This window comes from Diuraphis noxia, unplaced genomic scaffold (assembly GCF_037042655.1).
Source record: "Diuraphis noxia isolate RWA-SAM2 unplaced genomic scaffold, SU_Dnox_SAM2 contig0004, whole genome shotgun sequence".
Lineage (NCBI taxonomy): Eukaryota > Metazoa > Arthropoda > Insecta > Hemiptera > Aphididae > Diuraphis > Diuraphis noxia.
In genome coordinates this window covers 62,422,438-62,438,967 of record NW_028301714.1, presented here as the reverse complement: position 1 = coordinate 62,438,967, position 16,530 = coordinate 62,422,438, and the positions used below count along the sequence as shown (strand labels likewise).

Genomic DNA, 16,530 nt, shown 5'->3' with positions numbered 1-16,530 from the left:
TATTCCAGTAGAAATGTGAAAATTAATGCATTGGTATATTATTTTAAATATTGATAGTTGACATTGTAAACCATAAACCATAAAAACATCACTTGTTTCTAATATATTCAATCAAAAATATAACATTGTTACCGAAAATGTATTCTTCTTCAATTTTTGTAGAATACATTTTATTGTACATTTGACAAAAAGCGGACACTATATAATATTTACAATTAAATCATGGTATGATTCATTTCAGATAGTAGCTACTTTATCGTGAATAAAAAAAAAACATAAGATGTAATTTGTGTACATATTTTCTACTACGATTTTTGTTTGAAGTCATCGTCATAATATGTGACCTTTGAACTCATACAACCTTCTGAAGCTCACATATGATATCGATGGGAACTTTTCAAATGTTTTTCATAACAGTACATACAGTAGTACAAGGCAGTCAATAAGACTAGTTTCCCACATCAATACAAATCCAGCACTGTCTAATACAACGTGACGTAATTGTATCAATTGCATTCGCTCAAACGAAGTATTTTTATAAATTGAAAAAGTGTTATATATAGGAAAGCGCAGTGGTTGGGTTTCGATGGAATATAATTCGACCCCCCCCCCCCCATACACACACTGTGGCTCCAACGAATCTCGTGGCCGTGAGCTTGATAATACACCGTTTAATATAGTACGTATGTATGATGGATACAACAATGGATGATGCATTCCATTACTGCAACGTATACGATATTGATTACGCGATATGCGAAATAATTGCTAGTCCGTCTCTAATTAATGAATTGTTCAGACTATGTAATGTACGCCGCAGTTTATCCGGCTGACGTATCGACGGAAGCAACAAAAATAATTGATTAAATTCGACGGACCGCATTTGTATAATATTGTACAGGTACACGTGCAAACGGATTATATATATGTATATATTATGTATAATATGCACGCGACGTGTATAGTACACGGTCAACACCGCGCCCATCGCTACCCCGATATTATAAGATCGTATCGCAGTGAACCCTCTACACCCATCCACTCGAACGCACCCTCTCCTTAACTATCTCCTCCCCCTACGCCACGATACCTCTGCGTATATCGTACCCCATTAAAGATGAGCCAAATATACTCCTACCACACCAATATAACCATCTCCTCACCCCTGCCCCCTATGTGGATAACTCTCTAGCTATTTTTTTACATTTTTACGTCACGAACTGTTCGGTAAACTTTGTACGCTCCAACTAGTATAAGTAGTCACTGCGGACGAGGATGAATCCTTATGACCGCTTTCGATTTTCAATACCGATTTTCATTGCATATTTTGTTTTTTAAATTTTTATTGTATCCATCAAAAGCGCATGTCCGTCTCAAGCGTTTCTTTCGCGTAGTGTCCTTTGACCCGACAATAAAGTCGACAACTATTTAAGTTATCTGTCACCGTTTTTCAAATCGTCGCCCAAAACCCAAAGTTTGGAGAATAAATTTCGGTAAAAAACAGTAATATGGCATAAAAGTAAAAGTTTTCAACACGATTTAATATAACCGTGCTGTGAACTGTACAAACTTATAAAAATATGTTAAGTATTTTTTCATGACTTACACTGGTATATCTTAATAAAAAAATCCACTTAAGATAAAATATATAGCTGCATTAGAAAATTATAACTTTGAAAAATATGACATTGTTTTTTATTATTTCCTGATTAATTTTACAATGATGATGTGTGTTTTTTATTTATTTATTTATTATTTTATTTTGTGTCTATATACACGATAAGTAGTCGAAATTATGCTTCAGTTTTCAACTTCAGTAGCTTTTCTAGTGGGAATGTGAATCTTGTTGGTACATTGGAAAAGTCAAAATTGTGAAATTCCAAGTAATTTACAAGAGCGCCGCGAAAAACAAAAAAAAAAAAGCCATAAGAGCAAGCGGCAATTTTCACGTAAAATAGGTTTATGAGAAAATCGATTTTAGATATTGACGTAACTCTAAAACAAATTACTGTATAATATCATGTTCACTGAATGTTAAATTTTAGCATTTTTTATAGACCATACAATTTTCAAAATATGTTGACTTATTTTAACTGTTTAAAATTCGAATTTAGACAGAATGTATAAAATTGAAAATTTACAAATTATTTAGTTAACATATCCTAGACTGACAGACCGGCTCTGCTCAGAATCGTTTTTCGTATGCAATGATATTATATCATTGAATTAAAATGTTATACGATCCGTTACAGTGACACACTTGTAACCTACTGTACCGCAGATTGGCATTCACTTGCCCGCTTTTTATTTTCAAATTATAAAATATTACCGTTTTTTTTTTTTAGATTATTAAAATAATTTTTTCAATACACCAAGTATTTTTACAATGCTTTTATTACCATATTTGACTTCAGTACTATAATTTGATTGTTAAAAATGTGTAATACTAATAATAGTTGTGTTAGTTTTTATTTCTTTAAACAAAAAATGAAACACTTTTATTCATGAGTGGTCGAAATTGTTTAATTTAACCTATCTATTGAAGAGGTATCTATCTCTGGGTATTTATACCAAAAATGTATTACATAACTAATTCATTATGTTGAGACACTTATCCATAATGTATGCTGATTATGATTAATATCTTGCCGTTTTATCTGCTAAGTAATGTGTATAATTATTAATGAATTTCTGTAACCAATACCCAGCAGATTTGAACAATTTAGTATTCAACCACTGTTTAGGACTTGAATTTCCGATTGTTATTTAAGTGGTACCCACTGTATAATTTTGTATTATTATTTTATCATTTGAACGTAAATTAGAAATAATGTGATCAAAATTTTACAAGCGATTTATTAGAATAAGCTTAACAACATTTTATTCTTATGCATTTTGTGTTATCTTGAATTCCAAATTATTTAAAAAATTTAAAACTGTCATTATTCAATATTCTTTGACTTATAAAAATTTAGGCAGTAGTGGAACGATTTTTATTTTAAAATAAATTTATAAAAAATTTATAATGTCACTTTAAATTAATATTGATCTCTTGTCACTGTAATATTCCCGTTGGCGTATACTACAGTTTATAAAACTGAATCAATACAATATATAACCTTTGCATTATGTGATTATCAACTCATAGCTATTTGATAACTAACCCATCTTATGTGCTAGTATCTATAATACAATCGTTCAAATTGCTTTTATATAAGGGCCTATATTCTGGTTCATTTCTGGACTGCATGTTCACATTCACACAACTATTGACTACACCTAAACCAACAACTTAGATACAATTAATATAAAATATAATGTTCTGAATCTTGCAATTAACACGCATAATGATAGAAACCACGGAATATGATCGTAAAAAATACAGAAAAAACAAATATTCATCCAAATATCATCGATTCGTCATTGTTCCAATAGTAACTACGGCAATAACAATGTAGTTTCGTTCGAACAGAAGCTGATATCAATATTATTTTTAAAGATACCAAAATTATTTTTATAAATCACGTTTTAGAAACATTATTAAATATATAATGATAAGAAGAACGCACAAATGAACAGAATCTAGATAATCAAATCAATCAACTAGTTTGATCATATTACAAATAATAAGTAAAAAATAATACTCCCATAATGTAAGCTGGTTTTACTTTGAATTAAGGGACTAAAAAAATTGCTCAACTATAATAGTAATTTATAATGTTGTCCGTTTTCTTTCAATTTAAAGCAAGAAGATAATAAAAACACATAGGTATTGTAACTAAATTTGTGTCAAGTTAAAAAAAAACTAATAGTACAATAGCCTGATCTCCGATATGCAGTAAATGGATTACACAATCGAAACATTACTGATCAATGGACCATTTCTATTGTTTCGAACTAATATTTCTTATTTTCTCGACTGTAAAACGTATCTACGAGACTTAAGATTTACTACACACCTAATACATGATGCCATTTTCTTTTGCCATGAGATGTTTTAAAAAAAAATATGTAGTTTTAATACTAGTTAAACTCGACAAAATACCCATCTAACAACTAATAACCACTTAGAACTTAATTCAGTTTATAGAAAAATATGTATTCACGCATTTCGTTATAAACCTTACAATGTTACCCAATCGTCTATCATTAATATCTTATTTATTTTTAATACAAATATAATGTCAACGGTTTATGTTATATTATAGCATGGCAAAGTCAATAAAATAACTATTGTAAAATATTAAAATAAAATTATTAATTTAAATAGGTTCTTATTATTAATTGTAACAGTGCCAAATTATATTAAGTATTTAATATTTAAAACGTTTTAACATTCTACAGCTTACATTTTCATTATATTACTTATTATTTTTTTCTTCTTTAATTTTTAAATGAATTCATATAAATATATATATTTTAATTTAAAGATATTATGGTTTACAAGATTTGCGCAATATAGTTTATTCAGTAATTATTATAAACCAAGGTCCACGATACACATTAAAATTAATTCGTTTGTCAATATATGGTAAAACATTAATATTTTAATTTTAAATGGTAAGTAAAATAAGTATAATATTATGTATCTTGTTATGTTCTCTAAAGTATACCATAAAATATGTATTTTAGTATACAATTTTATTTTTTTCGTTTTACATAATTTGTACTTAATACCTATATCCACAAAATCTGTTACATACTAAACGATAAGCATATTATGATGGATAAAATAATGAGATACGTGATTATACAGAAATAATAAAATAATGAAACTGCTTTTATTGTAGGTAAGTTTTTGAATATTATAAGTAAATTATAATTTGAAAATATGATTTTTGTATTAAAATATTCTTTTTAAATTTTAAATTCAAGTTAAAATATCATCGTGAAAAACCATTTGACTTCCAATTATTAATATTAAAGGCTTTATTTTTTTTTTTTTTAACAATACTGTGGATAATAATTAAATACTTTATCAAATCATCATAATATTTAAACATAAGACGAGTTGATATTTTATAAAATTTTAAAAATGTGAAAATATAATATTTTATTGTACAACATAACTTAATAAAAAAAAAAATAAAACAAATAAGAAAAAATAATTATAAAATATATATTGTATAACAATAATTCTATCTCCGTTTAATATTAATTGCTTTCATTTAGGTATATGTTTTTATCTATTAATAAATTAATTTTATGTATTTCCTTTGAAAAAATAATATTAATAATAGATTTACAAAATGGGGACATTAATTGTAATTCTTATAAATATAATTTTTGTTTTATAAGAACAAATACAATTTTGTTCTTCAACACATTTAGACTGTGATGATAAAAATTTGTACAAATTTCTTTGAATTTTAAAGCTATGTGAAATATTATTATATCATTTGAAAACCGTTTTTTTTTTTTTTTTTATGGAGACCAGAAATAGTTTGTCTCGCATAGCGGTGTCTGTTTAGCTTTATTCAACGTTGTTCGCTATAATCGCAATTTTCTTGATTTTGAAGCTTTATTACTCTTGAGAAACCCATAAATATTACTTATTTTAAAGTATCAGCTGATGATTCTGATTTATCACAACACAATAATTATTAAATTAAACTAATGTATGTTTACTAATTTATTACAGGTGTTCAAATCGCATACTCTGCCGTAATTGGAACAAATTTGTTCATTTTCGCTGCCAGTGTCATATTACTCCTTGGAATCGTCAAAGTAAATATTACTCATTTATAATAAGAACGTTTTATTTTGAAGGCAAACAATCCATATAACTTACAGATGCCATTATTAACAATTCAACATGACTTCTACAATGTCGAACTTTTATATTCCCCTCGGTATCTTTTTCTTATTTTCATTTTGGGTTTTTTTTTTTATTTATTATTTTCTTTTCTATTACAAATAAAATCAAGACCCAATACTAAGGCAACATTCATTTTATTTACTTTAATATTGGAAAAAATAGTAAGCTACACAATATGTGTGAAGAGATATTGAATTAAAAACGTATTTCAATTCGTTTTTATTGAGCCGGCGTGGCGGCGGTTGAATAAAACATTTATAACTTATTAGTTAATACACAAGTACATAAATACCAATAAAATATAATAGAGAACTCAAACAAACTAATCTTATAAAACACATAAATTATATTTATCTTAAATTTGAATTTATATGATACTACCACATTCTAATTAATCTTAATTTAAACGCTAACTTAACATTTAAATTATATAAGTACCTTATGAAATTATTAAATGGATATAGATAGGTATTACAATAAAAAATATTTTTTTCTCCTATAATAAGGGCCTGGCCAAACTACGGAATTTTCACTATGGAGCCGGAATGGTTTTACCGTCACGTTTTTTACATTACGACCAACATCCGTTTTAAATCGACTGAGCCATACCACCGCGGTAAAACAATTCGGACTCTACGGCGAAAATCCCACATTGGGACCAGACCTTACTAGAATATTCACCAAGTCTCGTTTATTTTAATGATTCCCAATGACTAATGAGAATATTAATGTATATACTATATACAATTTAGGCACCAACCAGCCTTAAAATATTTTATGATCAAATCATAAACATATTACACTACCTATAAACTATTAAGTAAACGCTCTAAAAAAAACCCAACGTATTTTCGAATTATTCAGCACAAGAAAATAAAAGATCCAAAGACATATAAAATATTTTTCTAAAACGTATATCATCATATACCTAACATTAAACTTTTTGTTTGTTATAGTTATATCCCATTAACAAAAATTCAAATATTTGAAAACGGTTTCAAAAATAACGTATAATTTATTGATAAAACATTTAATATCTTGACTCGACCCGAGTAAATAATAATTAAAATTGAAATTATCCAATGGCAATTATTTACTCGTGTCAACAATGATAAAACCATGTTTACTCAGTAACCTAACTATATATTAAGTGGCCCAAAATAATAAATGTTACACACACAATTATTAGTGCAGAACTATATAAATATTAATGAAAAGCACAACAACTTTTACACATAACAATTAATATTATTTGAAGGCGTTATCATTATAATTATATTATCATTATACAATTCTTTATAATTGGTTTATATGCTGTTACTAAGACCAGATTCACCGTTTTTAAAACCCAGGTACGTAACACCCCGAACATTGGAATATAGTATTAATTTCCGAATATGAAAATCAAATTAGATTTCGGAGACTCCGAAAAGACTCCGAATCGGAGTGATAGGGTTTGGCACTCTCGAAAATTCCCAGGACTTTGCATAGGATCATAGGAAATAAATCGTTCCTTAGAATAAAAAACAAGATTCAAAATATTGTTCACTAGCTGATCTCGTGCACTTTGTTGACCGTTAAAAATGCCAACTCTATATTATGATTCAAACTTTGTTCAATTCATTGTTTGATCTTCGGTGTAACCTTGTTAAAAACTTTAAAATTGAATCTTGAATACTTGTGTACCACTGTAATTCGAATTTCGGAAGATGCTTTCTCAGTTAACACTTATATGGTGGTATGAAGGTACCGTAAAATCATTAATTTCTCGATCTATCATTGTTTAGGCTCTACACTGATCAGTCAGGACACGTTCGATTATATTATTATATTATCATATTATTATATTATTATAGCTAACCCATCCGCCATTGCCAGTGAGATTTACTTGTGTTTATGCAATCAGTATTTTATCAAGATATGTAGGTCTATACTAATTTTTATCGCTAAATTTTGTCATTATCACTAACTACAACCTACGGTATGTTGGGTACTATGTGCTATCTGTTGGTTTGTATATGGCTGTATGGGTCGCTGTAAATTGCGTCCCGTTTCAAATTTTTTATGTAAATTGCGGCCCCGGTATATTTTAATATATTTGCCTACTTAAATATTTGTCATTGTTATGTAAATTACATTAAGGGTTACGAAATCAATATTTTCCTTCCCATTTTTCAGACTTAGGACTGGCAATATAATTGTATTCATATTGGTATGGTTAAAAATATTGGTTTTGCTGTTTTGTTTATAATTAAAAAATATATCAGTAAAAATGTGTATGGTGAAAAAAATAGCATTATAAAAATTCGAATTAATATACTGGTAAAAACTTATAAGATTTATAATTTGTTCCGAAAGTTGTAGATGGTTATGATCTTTAAAGCTATCTATACATATACTATTATTATTAAATTTAAAAAAACACTTACAAGTTTTGACTGTACAACACCAACGTTGAATATCATTTTTCAGAAGTTTTTGAAAACGAAATTTGAAACCATCAACTATTTTCAACGTTTTATTTTTTTCACTTTTCATAACTTCCATTGTTATTAAATTTAAAAAAAAATACAAATAATAATTTACCAAATACTGTAAATACTGTAGACCAATGTAAAAACTCGTGCAAAATATTTCGATCAAATGCACACGGCACACTGGCGGCTAGTAATATTATATAAGTGAGCATCAAGTGATATGCTTATCGATCAATATTAAAGATAATATAAACAGCCGACCGGAAATCGGAATACCCCGGGCCGCAATTTACGTACATTTCAAATATACCCGGGCCGCAATTTACGTATGTATAAAATATACTCGGGCCGCAATTTACGTATGTATAAAATATACTCGGGCCGCAATTTACACAGTAAATAACTATGACCTTTTTTGCGGGACGCAATTTACCAGCTCCGGGCTGTATAACCTGGTTTCGCCCTTGAAAAAGTAGTCAATAATATATTACGTAAATACGACGTTATATCGGTGTATCTCGGTTTTGCTACAACTAAAGATTACAATCCCTGTCTTATTTTACGATCCCAGAATTTAAACATATCTAGCAATTACAGTTTGTAATTTAATATTCAGAATGTAAAACGTCAGGAATATAGCAAAATTCTAAAAACCTTCACAGGAGTGTATTCAATAACTTCCAAAATTTCATCGCAATCGAACGTAGATTTCCTTTTATGAGAGTAAAGATAGCTGTCCTACCCGAAGTTTCCCTTATCAAAGATTTGTTTTAAAAAATATATATTTATAAAAAATTTGTATTCCAGAATAAATATCTAGTATAGGACCGATGTAAATATGGTACAAGGTACATTGGTTGTTATCGTTTTATTTTTAGATTTTTAGGTTTAGTCGATATTGACTGATGCATACACTGGTTTTTTAAATCCAGCTGTTTTGATCACATTTTCAAAATCATTTATTTATTATTCTGATTTTTATTGTACATTTAAAAATTAAACTTTTAAAACAAAGTTACAACCTTTTTTGTTTCACGCTTGTAAATTAATTATGTATTTTTATATTGATCGAAAATTTGGATTTCTATTCGATCTCCTAATAACTAAGTGCCAAGCATGTTTTTTTATGTTCCTGGCCGAACCCAAACATTCTTGTAATTTTCCACCCAGTTAAGTTTCCAAGAATTTCTGAACCCGACTAACGACGAACTAGTGGACAAATGGGTATTTACAAAATATTCAAGTACCTACCTCTCTAATATCCATGTATTACTGTATACAAATGTATAAATATGCTACCTTTTTTCTGCTATTCGCATATTTTTCTGTTTCAGCTAACATTGTCGATACTCTAATAAATAGTATAAATATTAAAAACACACGATCTTCTAAATATTTTTGATAATATTAACGTTTTTAACGATACATAATTTCGAGTAAATAAATTTATTTAATCATTTTTGTTTCATTTGTGCGTTTGATTAAACATTAAAATTAAAATGTTGTTGATTTTTATTATTCGAATGTAAAATAAATATGTCTGTATGTAGAATATAGATCTCTTCTGAAAATCTTTCGATATTTATAATATACTAGCTGTCCCGACGCGGCGTTGCCCGCGTATTAGTTTGTTTTTTGGCATTTTCGTAGGCCGTGTACAGTGTTATTACTTATTAGTTATTTTGTACCTATGAAAAAATAATTTTTTTTTTATTTGTAGTTTATTAGTGGTTTTGGAGATCATAGCATATAGTAAACTATTAAGAATGTCAAATTAATATTCATATAATGTCACTAATAATAAATAACCCTCGGGATTAAGGATAGAACATAGTCTGCAATGAATGAGTAAATTACAAGGTTCTTTATTGATAACATAAACAAATATATTTTTATAAATGATATACATTTTAAACTATTTTAGATTCTGAACGAAGTGATAAATGTATTGATTTTACAATGACGTGTGTTTTATTTAAATTTTTTTTATTGTAAGTGTGTAAGAATGTCATATACTGGTATATGACTGAGAGATGAATGGAGCACTGTGAAAGATGACGGCCCATAAAAATAACAAAACACCAAATATTAATTTTTTGAATTCATTGTATTTTTTATATCTTAACTAATAAATTTAAAATTACATATCTATCATAAATTATATGAATTAAAAAAAAAATATTTTCAGTCTCTTAGTGCGATGGAGTGTACGATATTTTTAGTAAATCCATCTTTAGCTAACACAAACAAACTGGATGGTTTACCCACGCGAGAACATGCCACGTATAATTGTCCGTGTGAAAAACACGGTGTGCCCAGATCTAAGCCACAAACAGTCATCGTTTGGCCGTGAGACTTATTGATTGTTTGATTGTCATTGCGAATGCCAATCTGATTGGAAATTGAACCCGTTTGAATTCAATTGGGACATCTGTAGTGATAATAGGAATTCGTGGTAGTAATACATCTTCTCCGCGAAACTTTCCATTCAAAATGCTTCGATAACGTTTTTCATCAATTTTTTAATAACTAATCGCGTGCCATTGCACAGCCTTGGTGGGTTCAAATTACGTAGCAAAATAATAGGAGATCCAACCTTCAGTTGTAAATGGTGTGGTGGCATGTCTGGCAAATCCAATGAGTTCAAAAACTTTGCCGGATAGTTTACAATTTCATTGGTATCACAAACTGTATCGATACTCGATAGATTTGTATAACACCAAGTTCCCTGGCAACAACTGTTGTCCTTGAAATTCAAATCGTTGACGTCCACATTTTTTGCAGCCAAAATCGCTCTTTCTGCCAGCCACTCAAGATTCAAGACGTTTTTTATGTGTATATCGGGAAATATCTGGTCAATAAGTTCATCTTACGAATTAATGATTGTGCAGAAATCGGTCGGTAATTTTATGCATCCAGTATTTTCATGTAAAGCTAATTTTCCATCACCGATATCCAATAGTTGTTTTGAGAATGTTTCAGCGGATGGATCTTGAAGCATTTGAACGCGCATGTTTACTTTCAACTTTTTCAACATTATGCCACAGTCGCGATGATTTCAAGCAAGCGTTGATCTCATCAGTGTACGTTGAACGTGGAATGACTGGAAGTGTTCGTCTGAAATCACCTGAAATGAGTAACAGAGTGCCGCCAAACAGTTTTTCATTGTTTATTATATTGTCTTTCAATGTCCTGTCCAACGCCTCAAGCGAATGTTTGTGTGCCATAGTGCATTCATCCCAGATGATAATTTTGCACAGTTTCAGCACTGTAGCCATTGATGATTGTTTTTTTATGTTGCACACTGCGTCTGGATTATTTTGAATATTTAGTGGCAGCTTAAATGCTGAATGAGCTGTTCTGCCTCCATAAAATAAAGTTGCTGCAATGCCAGATGATGCAACGGCCAATTCGATGCCATTATTTGATCGTATTTTGGCGAGAATTAGTGAAATGAGGAATGTTTTACCAATTCCACCTGGTGCGTTCAAAAAAAAATAATCCACCTTGTCCTGCCGAAACAGTGAGCATAATGCGGTCATAAATTGTTCTTTGTTCCTCAGTCAGTAGTGGGACATTGCGGCTAACAATCACTGCCATTTCTACAGTATTATACTGCAGTTCACGATTCATTTCAGTGTTCATTAAATCAGATGCACTTCGATTTGGCGAATGCATACCGAAATTACTGAGTGGTAAATTGGCAATGGCAATACATAGATCCTCGATAGCAATTAATGCTTCATTGTACATAGCGTCGCTGAATATTATTGTTAGATCGTTCCACCGTGTACGATTTCGATGCAATATATCATCCGTCATTGTATTTTTGTGATTATTCCACATCTCCGCTCGGGCTGGGAATAATGAAGTCAACACTATAGCGAATAGTAGACGAATTTGTATTGATGTACAGTTCAATGCTGCTTCAGAAAGCATACAGTCCCACTGGTTGTCGTCTTCCAGCAAGCCGAGGGCAAGGCATGTATATACGTTGGATACTGTTGTCCATTCAATTTACGCATATCTTGAAATGACAATGGGCCACCGTTCAATGGTTCAGGTGGTGTTTCAATTTCCGGTAGTTGCACTTTTCCTGACGCGCAACACATACCGGCTGGTTCATTTTTGAACTTCAGCGCATTACAATGCGGACATTCCTTGTTCATAGCACCAATCTCTACTTTCGAATGAGCGTAATATTCAATATCGGGCCCATACTCGAATGCTAGATGAAGGAATGAATTGGATGTAAATGCTCTATGTACTTGTTGGCTTTGTCGGTCATTTCCTCTGCGTGTGTCAATTACGAATTGACGCGCTTCTAATCGTCTTATTTTATTTTGTTCAGCTTGTGACTCACGCAATCGCACCATGTTCACACGTACATTTCCATTGTTCGGTTGGATTTGTACGTCTCTTATTTGTGCTCTTCTATCTCGCATGCTTGTGACCGATCAGCCGCCGTTGTCGCTGCTGTCGTCTGACGTATTTCCATAGATATAAACATAAATTTATTTATTTAGTTTAATATGAACTTTAATTGTATCGATTTGTGTATTTTGTACAATGCCAGCAAGACGCAAGGGGTCTGATTTGGCCCGTCGAACGACCAAAAGTTGTGTGTGTGGTTTTGTGGCCATTGATTAAATATATAAAACAGCGATTAAATATAAAAAATAAAAATAAAATAATAATAATAAATTAATATGTTTGGTAACCAACGGTAACTCTATAAAAAAAAAATTTTTGCAGGTTAAAAAAAATCCCTGTATGAGCCACCCTTTAAAATAAAAATAGGGGTGTGAAAAATAGTTTACATAACTCTCTGAGACCTACTTAATATACACAACAAATTTCATGAAAACCGGTCCAGCCGATTTGGTCATTTCCAACATAGTCAATTACGAAAAATATTACAGGAATAAAAATTCAAGAGTAACGTTATATCTAGTGACTAAAGTCACTTTACTGATGACATTTCACACAGCAATGCGGTGTTCAATTAATGGTCAATTTAATTGTATTATATACGGCCAAATAATCACCATGGTCCCAAGTACTTATTGTAATTAAAATCAATGAGTTTACATATCACTACCCTTGTCGTCGCTACGCCGTTACCACTTCAACGTGGTTTTAACCTTAGAGCGCTACCCCCAACATCACCACCTCATCGTCCACATCCAACACAACGACCCCAGTGATACATCAGCTTGTGGCCTACCTGGATCAGTATGGTATGTTTGCTTTTTATTTTACTTTTCGTAAATGAGCTCCTTCAACATCAGTCTATGTCACAATGAAACATTCCTACTCTTACATCGTATCAATGTTCTACGTGTAAAATGTACTTGCGTTATATTTAATTCAACATTTCTCATGAAGATACAATCAATCAGTGTCATGTTTCTCACACTTATGTAAAACATTGTTCGTTTTTCTTTCATTTACAAGACCATAACCAATCATACTAAACAAACTGTAAAACTTAACGGAGGTTTTCAATTTTATGTTGATAAAATTTCCCAAATCAAAACTTTTCACTGCATCTATATTGTATTTATTACGATATAATCCATGCTAGCTACCCCGAAACATGTTATATTAAATCAGTTTAATCAATTATTCATTACACTTAGCACCGACCATAATATTATAACCTAATCTAATATTATTCATTAAAACTATAATAAACACGAAAGATAGTATCTATACACATAAATTAATTTAAAATACATAATATGAAATAGTTCTAAGATATAAATTATAACAAGGCAAACCAAGCACAAAGACGGACCTTAGGGATCCATAAAATATATGTAAGTATTGCTTGCTTCATTTAGATCCATTCCAAATCAAAAACTAAAAACAACTGTGCTAAGATTTAGAGATTCATTAAATAACAATTAAAAATATATTATTTAATTAATAATAACTAATAAATGTGTTGATGATTAATTGATTTCGACTGATGACAACTATTTAAGTTTATTTCAATATGCCCTTAAGTTGAATAATATCGTGTATCAATAATTCTAACATGTCTTATAGATACTTAATTTTTAAAATTGATTATAATTCAATTATTTATGACCACACTCCTATCAGATTAGTTGGAGATTTAAATAAAGTATTTGATATATTTGTAGTTTATATGCATTGGATACTCACAGATTTAAATCCAGTTACAAATAATAAATTTGGTATCTTCAGTTATTTGTTATTTCCAATATACTATATATTACTATGTATGTACAACTTTGCAATTTATATCCTATAAAAAGTGGAATGGTCTATTAAATTTAATTTCAAACCTAATCGTTTGAACATCATAAAAATTCTTTCACTTTATTTATTACGCGATAAAATATTAAAAATGTATTGGGGTGTAAAAACCATACTTACTTATTTTCATTAAAGTGCCTAGAATCCTTAATTTCATTTTTATATTAACATTCAAAATTTATAACATTCCGTCAAAATGACGCCGATGAGATCTTTTTTTAAACTAATCCAATTATAAACATTCCTATTGTATTTTATATGTATACTTTATATGTAAACCAACTATAAACATAGGACAAAATACAAACCACAATATTTCTATTTTTAAAAAGCTCGATTTCAATAACCATCACTACAGCTATCACAATTCAAAAATAGTTATAATTTAATAACTAAAATAAGTAATAACTAATACCTATTATATAATAATTAGGTTAAGAATACTGTACAAATTTTACTTTGAATGTGTCATTTCTTTTTTATTGGAAACTGAATGACTTTTACAACACATATTTTATATAATTTTTTTATAATATGAGAAAGTTAAAAGTAACAGTAATTAGCAAGGTCAAAACAGAATATCCGATCGGTGATAAAAACAAAATAACTGCTTTAAGTATAATTTGTTGCCAAAGTCTTGCTATATTTTTTAATTTAATTTTTTAATGGTTTCCACTGGTCGTTAATTATATTTTAATAAGTTAATGTCACATCAGAGTTTTCAACAAGCAATAATAGGTTTCGTGACAAAATTTTGACGTTAATTATTTTCATGTCATCGAGACACTCGCTGCACCCACACCATCAAACAAAAAACTCATACGCTCGTGTAGGTGATGGCATGCAGTCGTGGCAATCACGTTTATTTTATTGAACAAGTATTTCACAAAAAAAAAAAAATGTTAATATATTAATATTATGCTTGTGTTCGTGTGTGCGTTTCGAACAAAATGTGTAAAAGTAAATCGTACGCTATTATTGGCATTAGAACTAGAATACCTACTTGAGCAACAACACATTGTACGGACGTATATGATCATTAGACAAATTATGTTTTGTTTTCTCTCAGTATAATAATACAGAGTTTTTATGTAAAATATCCCATGCAAAAATTTAAAATCCTAGGTTTTTATCATCTTGATTTAATTTGCTATTTGTCTCTTTTTCTTGGGTACCTAATTTCTAAAAAACCATTAAACTCGTTTTTGATTACTAACGTCTGATACATGTAATAATAATAAACACTACACAAAGTGCTTTCATCAGAGATTTTAAATAAAATAACTTTCTGTTTCAAACAACAATAACTTGAATTTAAATTATAACGTCCATAAGAATATTATTTACGGTTTAAAAAAAAAAATACATTACTCACTGCTTCCAAAATCAAATCCTTTTCAAAAATATATAATAATACCTATATAATATAGATTCGGTGAACAGTCGTATGTTTAAAGATTAAAAATATTTTTGATGATTAACCTATATTTGTTCCATTATATTGCATACAAAAATAACATGATTTAATTATCTGTTTCTGACTTTTTTATTTAATTTTGACATTTTAGATTCACCTATTTGTTTCAACTCTTCCAATCACACAAAAACGAATTTTATAATATTTTATTGTCAGCTTAAAATAATCTTTATGATTTCTGAAATACCTAAAAAGTACTTGGTGGGGTAGCACTGATGAGTGTCATCTATCCAAACCGTTACCTCCTGTTATTACCCTGTATCGAATTTCCTTATTACACTAATTGTATTTATAGATCGTAAATAAAATGTTTTATAAAATAAAATACATAAAAAACGATTTCTGAATTTCTTAAAAAATTGAACATTTAAACATTGTCTACGTAACATTTTGAAATACAAATTAAAAAGTATTTGCTATTTCGTTTTTAAGTTGTATTCATAAAATTAAATCAATCATTTAGCTGACGG

General features: G+C 29.4%; 2 protein-coding genes and 1 long non-coding RNA gene across 9 annotated transcripts in view; 1 reads left to right on the top strand and 2 right to left on the bottom strand.

Moving 5' to 3' along the window:
* The window catches only part of LOC107169664 (uncharacterized), a 207,410-nt gene that overhangs the window by 158,482 nt on the left and 32,398 nt on the right, over window positions 1–16,530 (bottom strand). The gene's annotated exons all lie outside the window — the stretch shown is intronic.
* LOC107169663 (uncharacterized) overlaps window positions 1–16,530 on the top strand; it is a 133,911-nt gene that overhangs the window by 93,670 nt on the left and 23,711 nt on the right. For all 3 annotated transcript variants that reach the window (XM_089226521.1, XM_089226518.1, XM_089226520.1), the window contains one exon: window positions 5,642–5,727. In XM_089226521.1, coding sequence (XP_089082647.1) covers window positions 5,642–5,727 — 86 coding nt within the window. The remainder of the gene's footprint in view (window positions 1–5,641; window positions 5,728–16,530) is intronic.
* LOC149056318 (uncharacterized) lies at window positions 12,091–12,896 on the bottom strand. The gene has a single exon (XM_089226716.1). It carries the CDS (start codon window positions 12,738–12,740, stop codon window positions 12,213–12,215), a length of 528 nt encoding a protein of 175 aa, XP_089082842.1. The 5' UTR covers window positions 12,741–12,896; the 3' UTR covers window positions 12,091–12,212.

What these genes read in the sequence shown, in the direction of transcription:
- LOC149056318 (XM_089226716.1), bottom strand. Translation starts at nt 12,740, where the DNA reads ATGCGAGATAGAAGAGCACAAATAAGAGACGTACAAATCCAACCGAAC.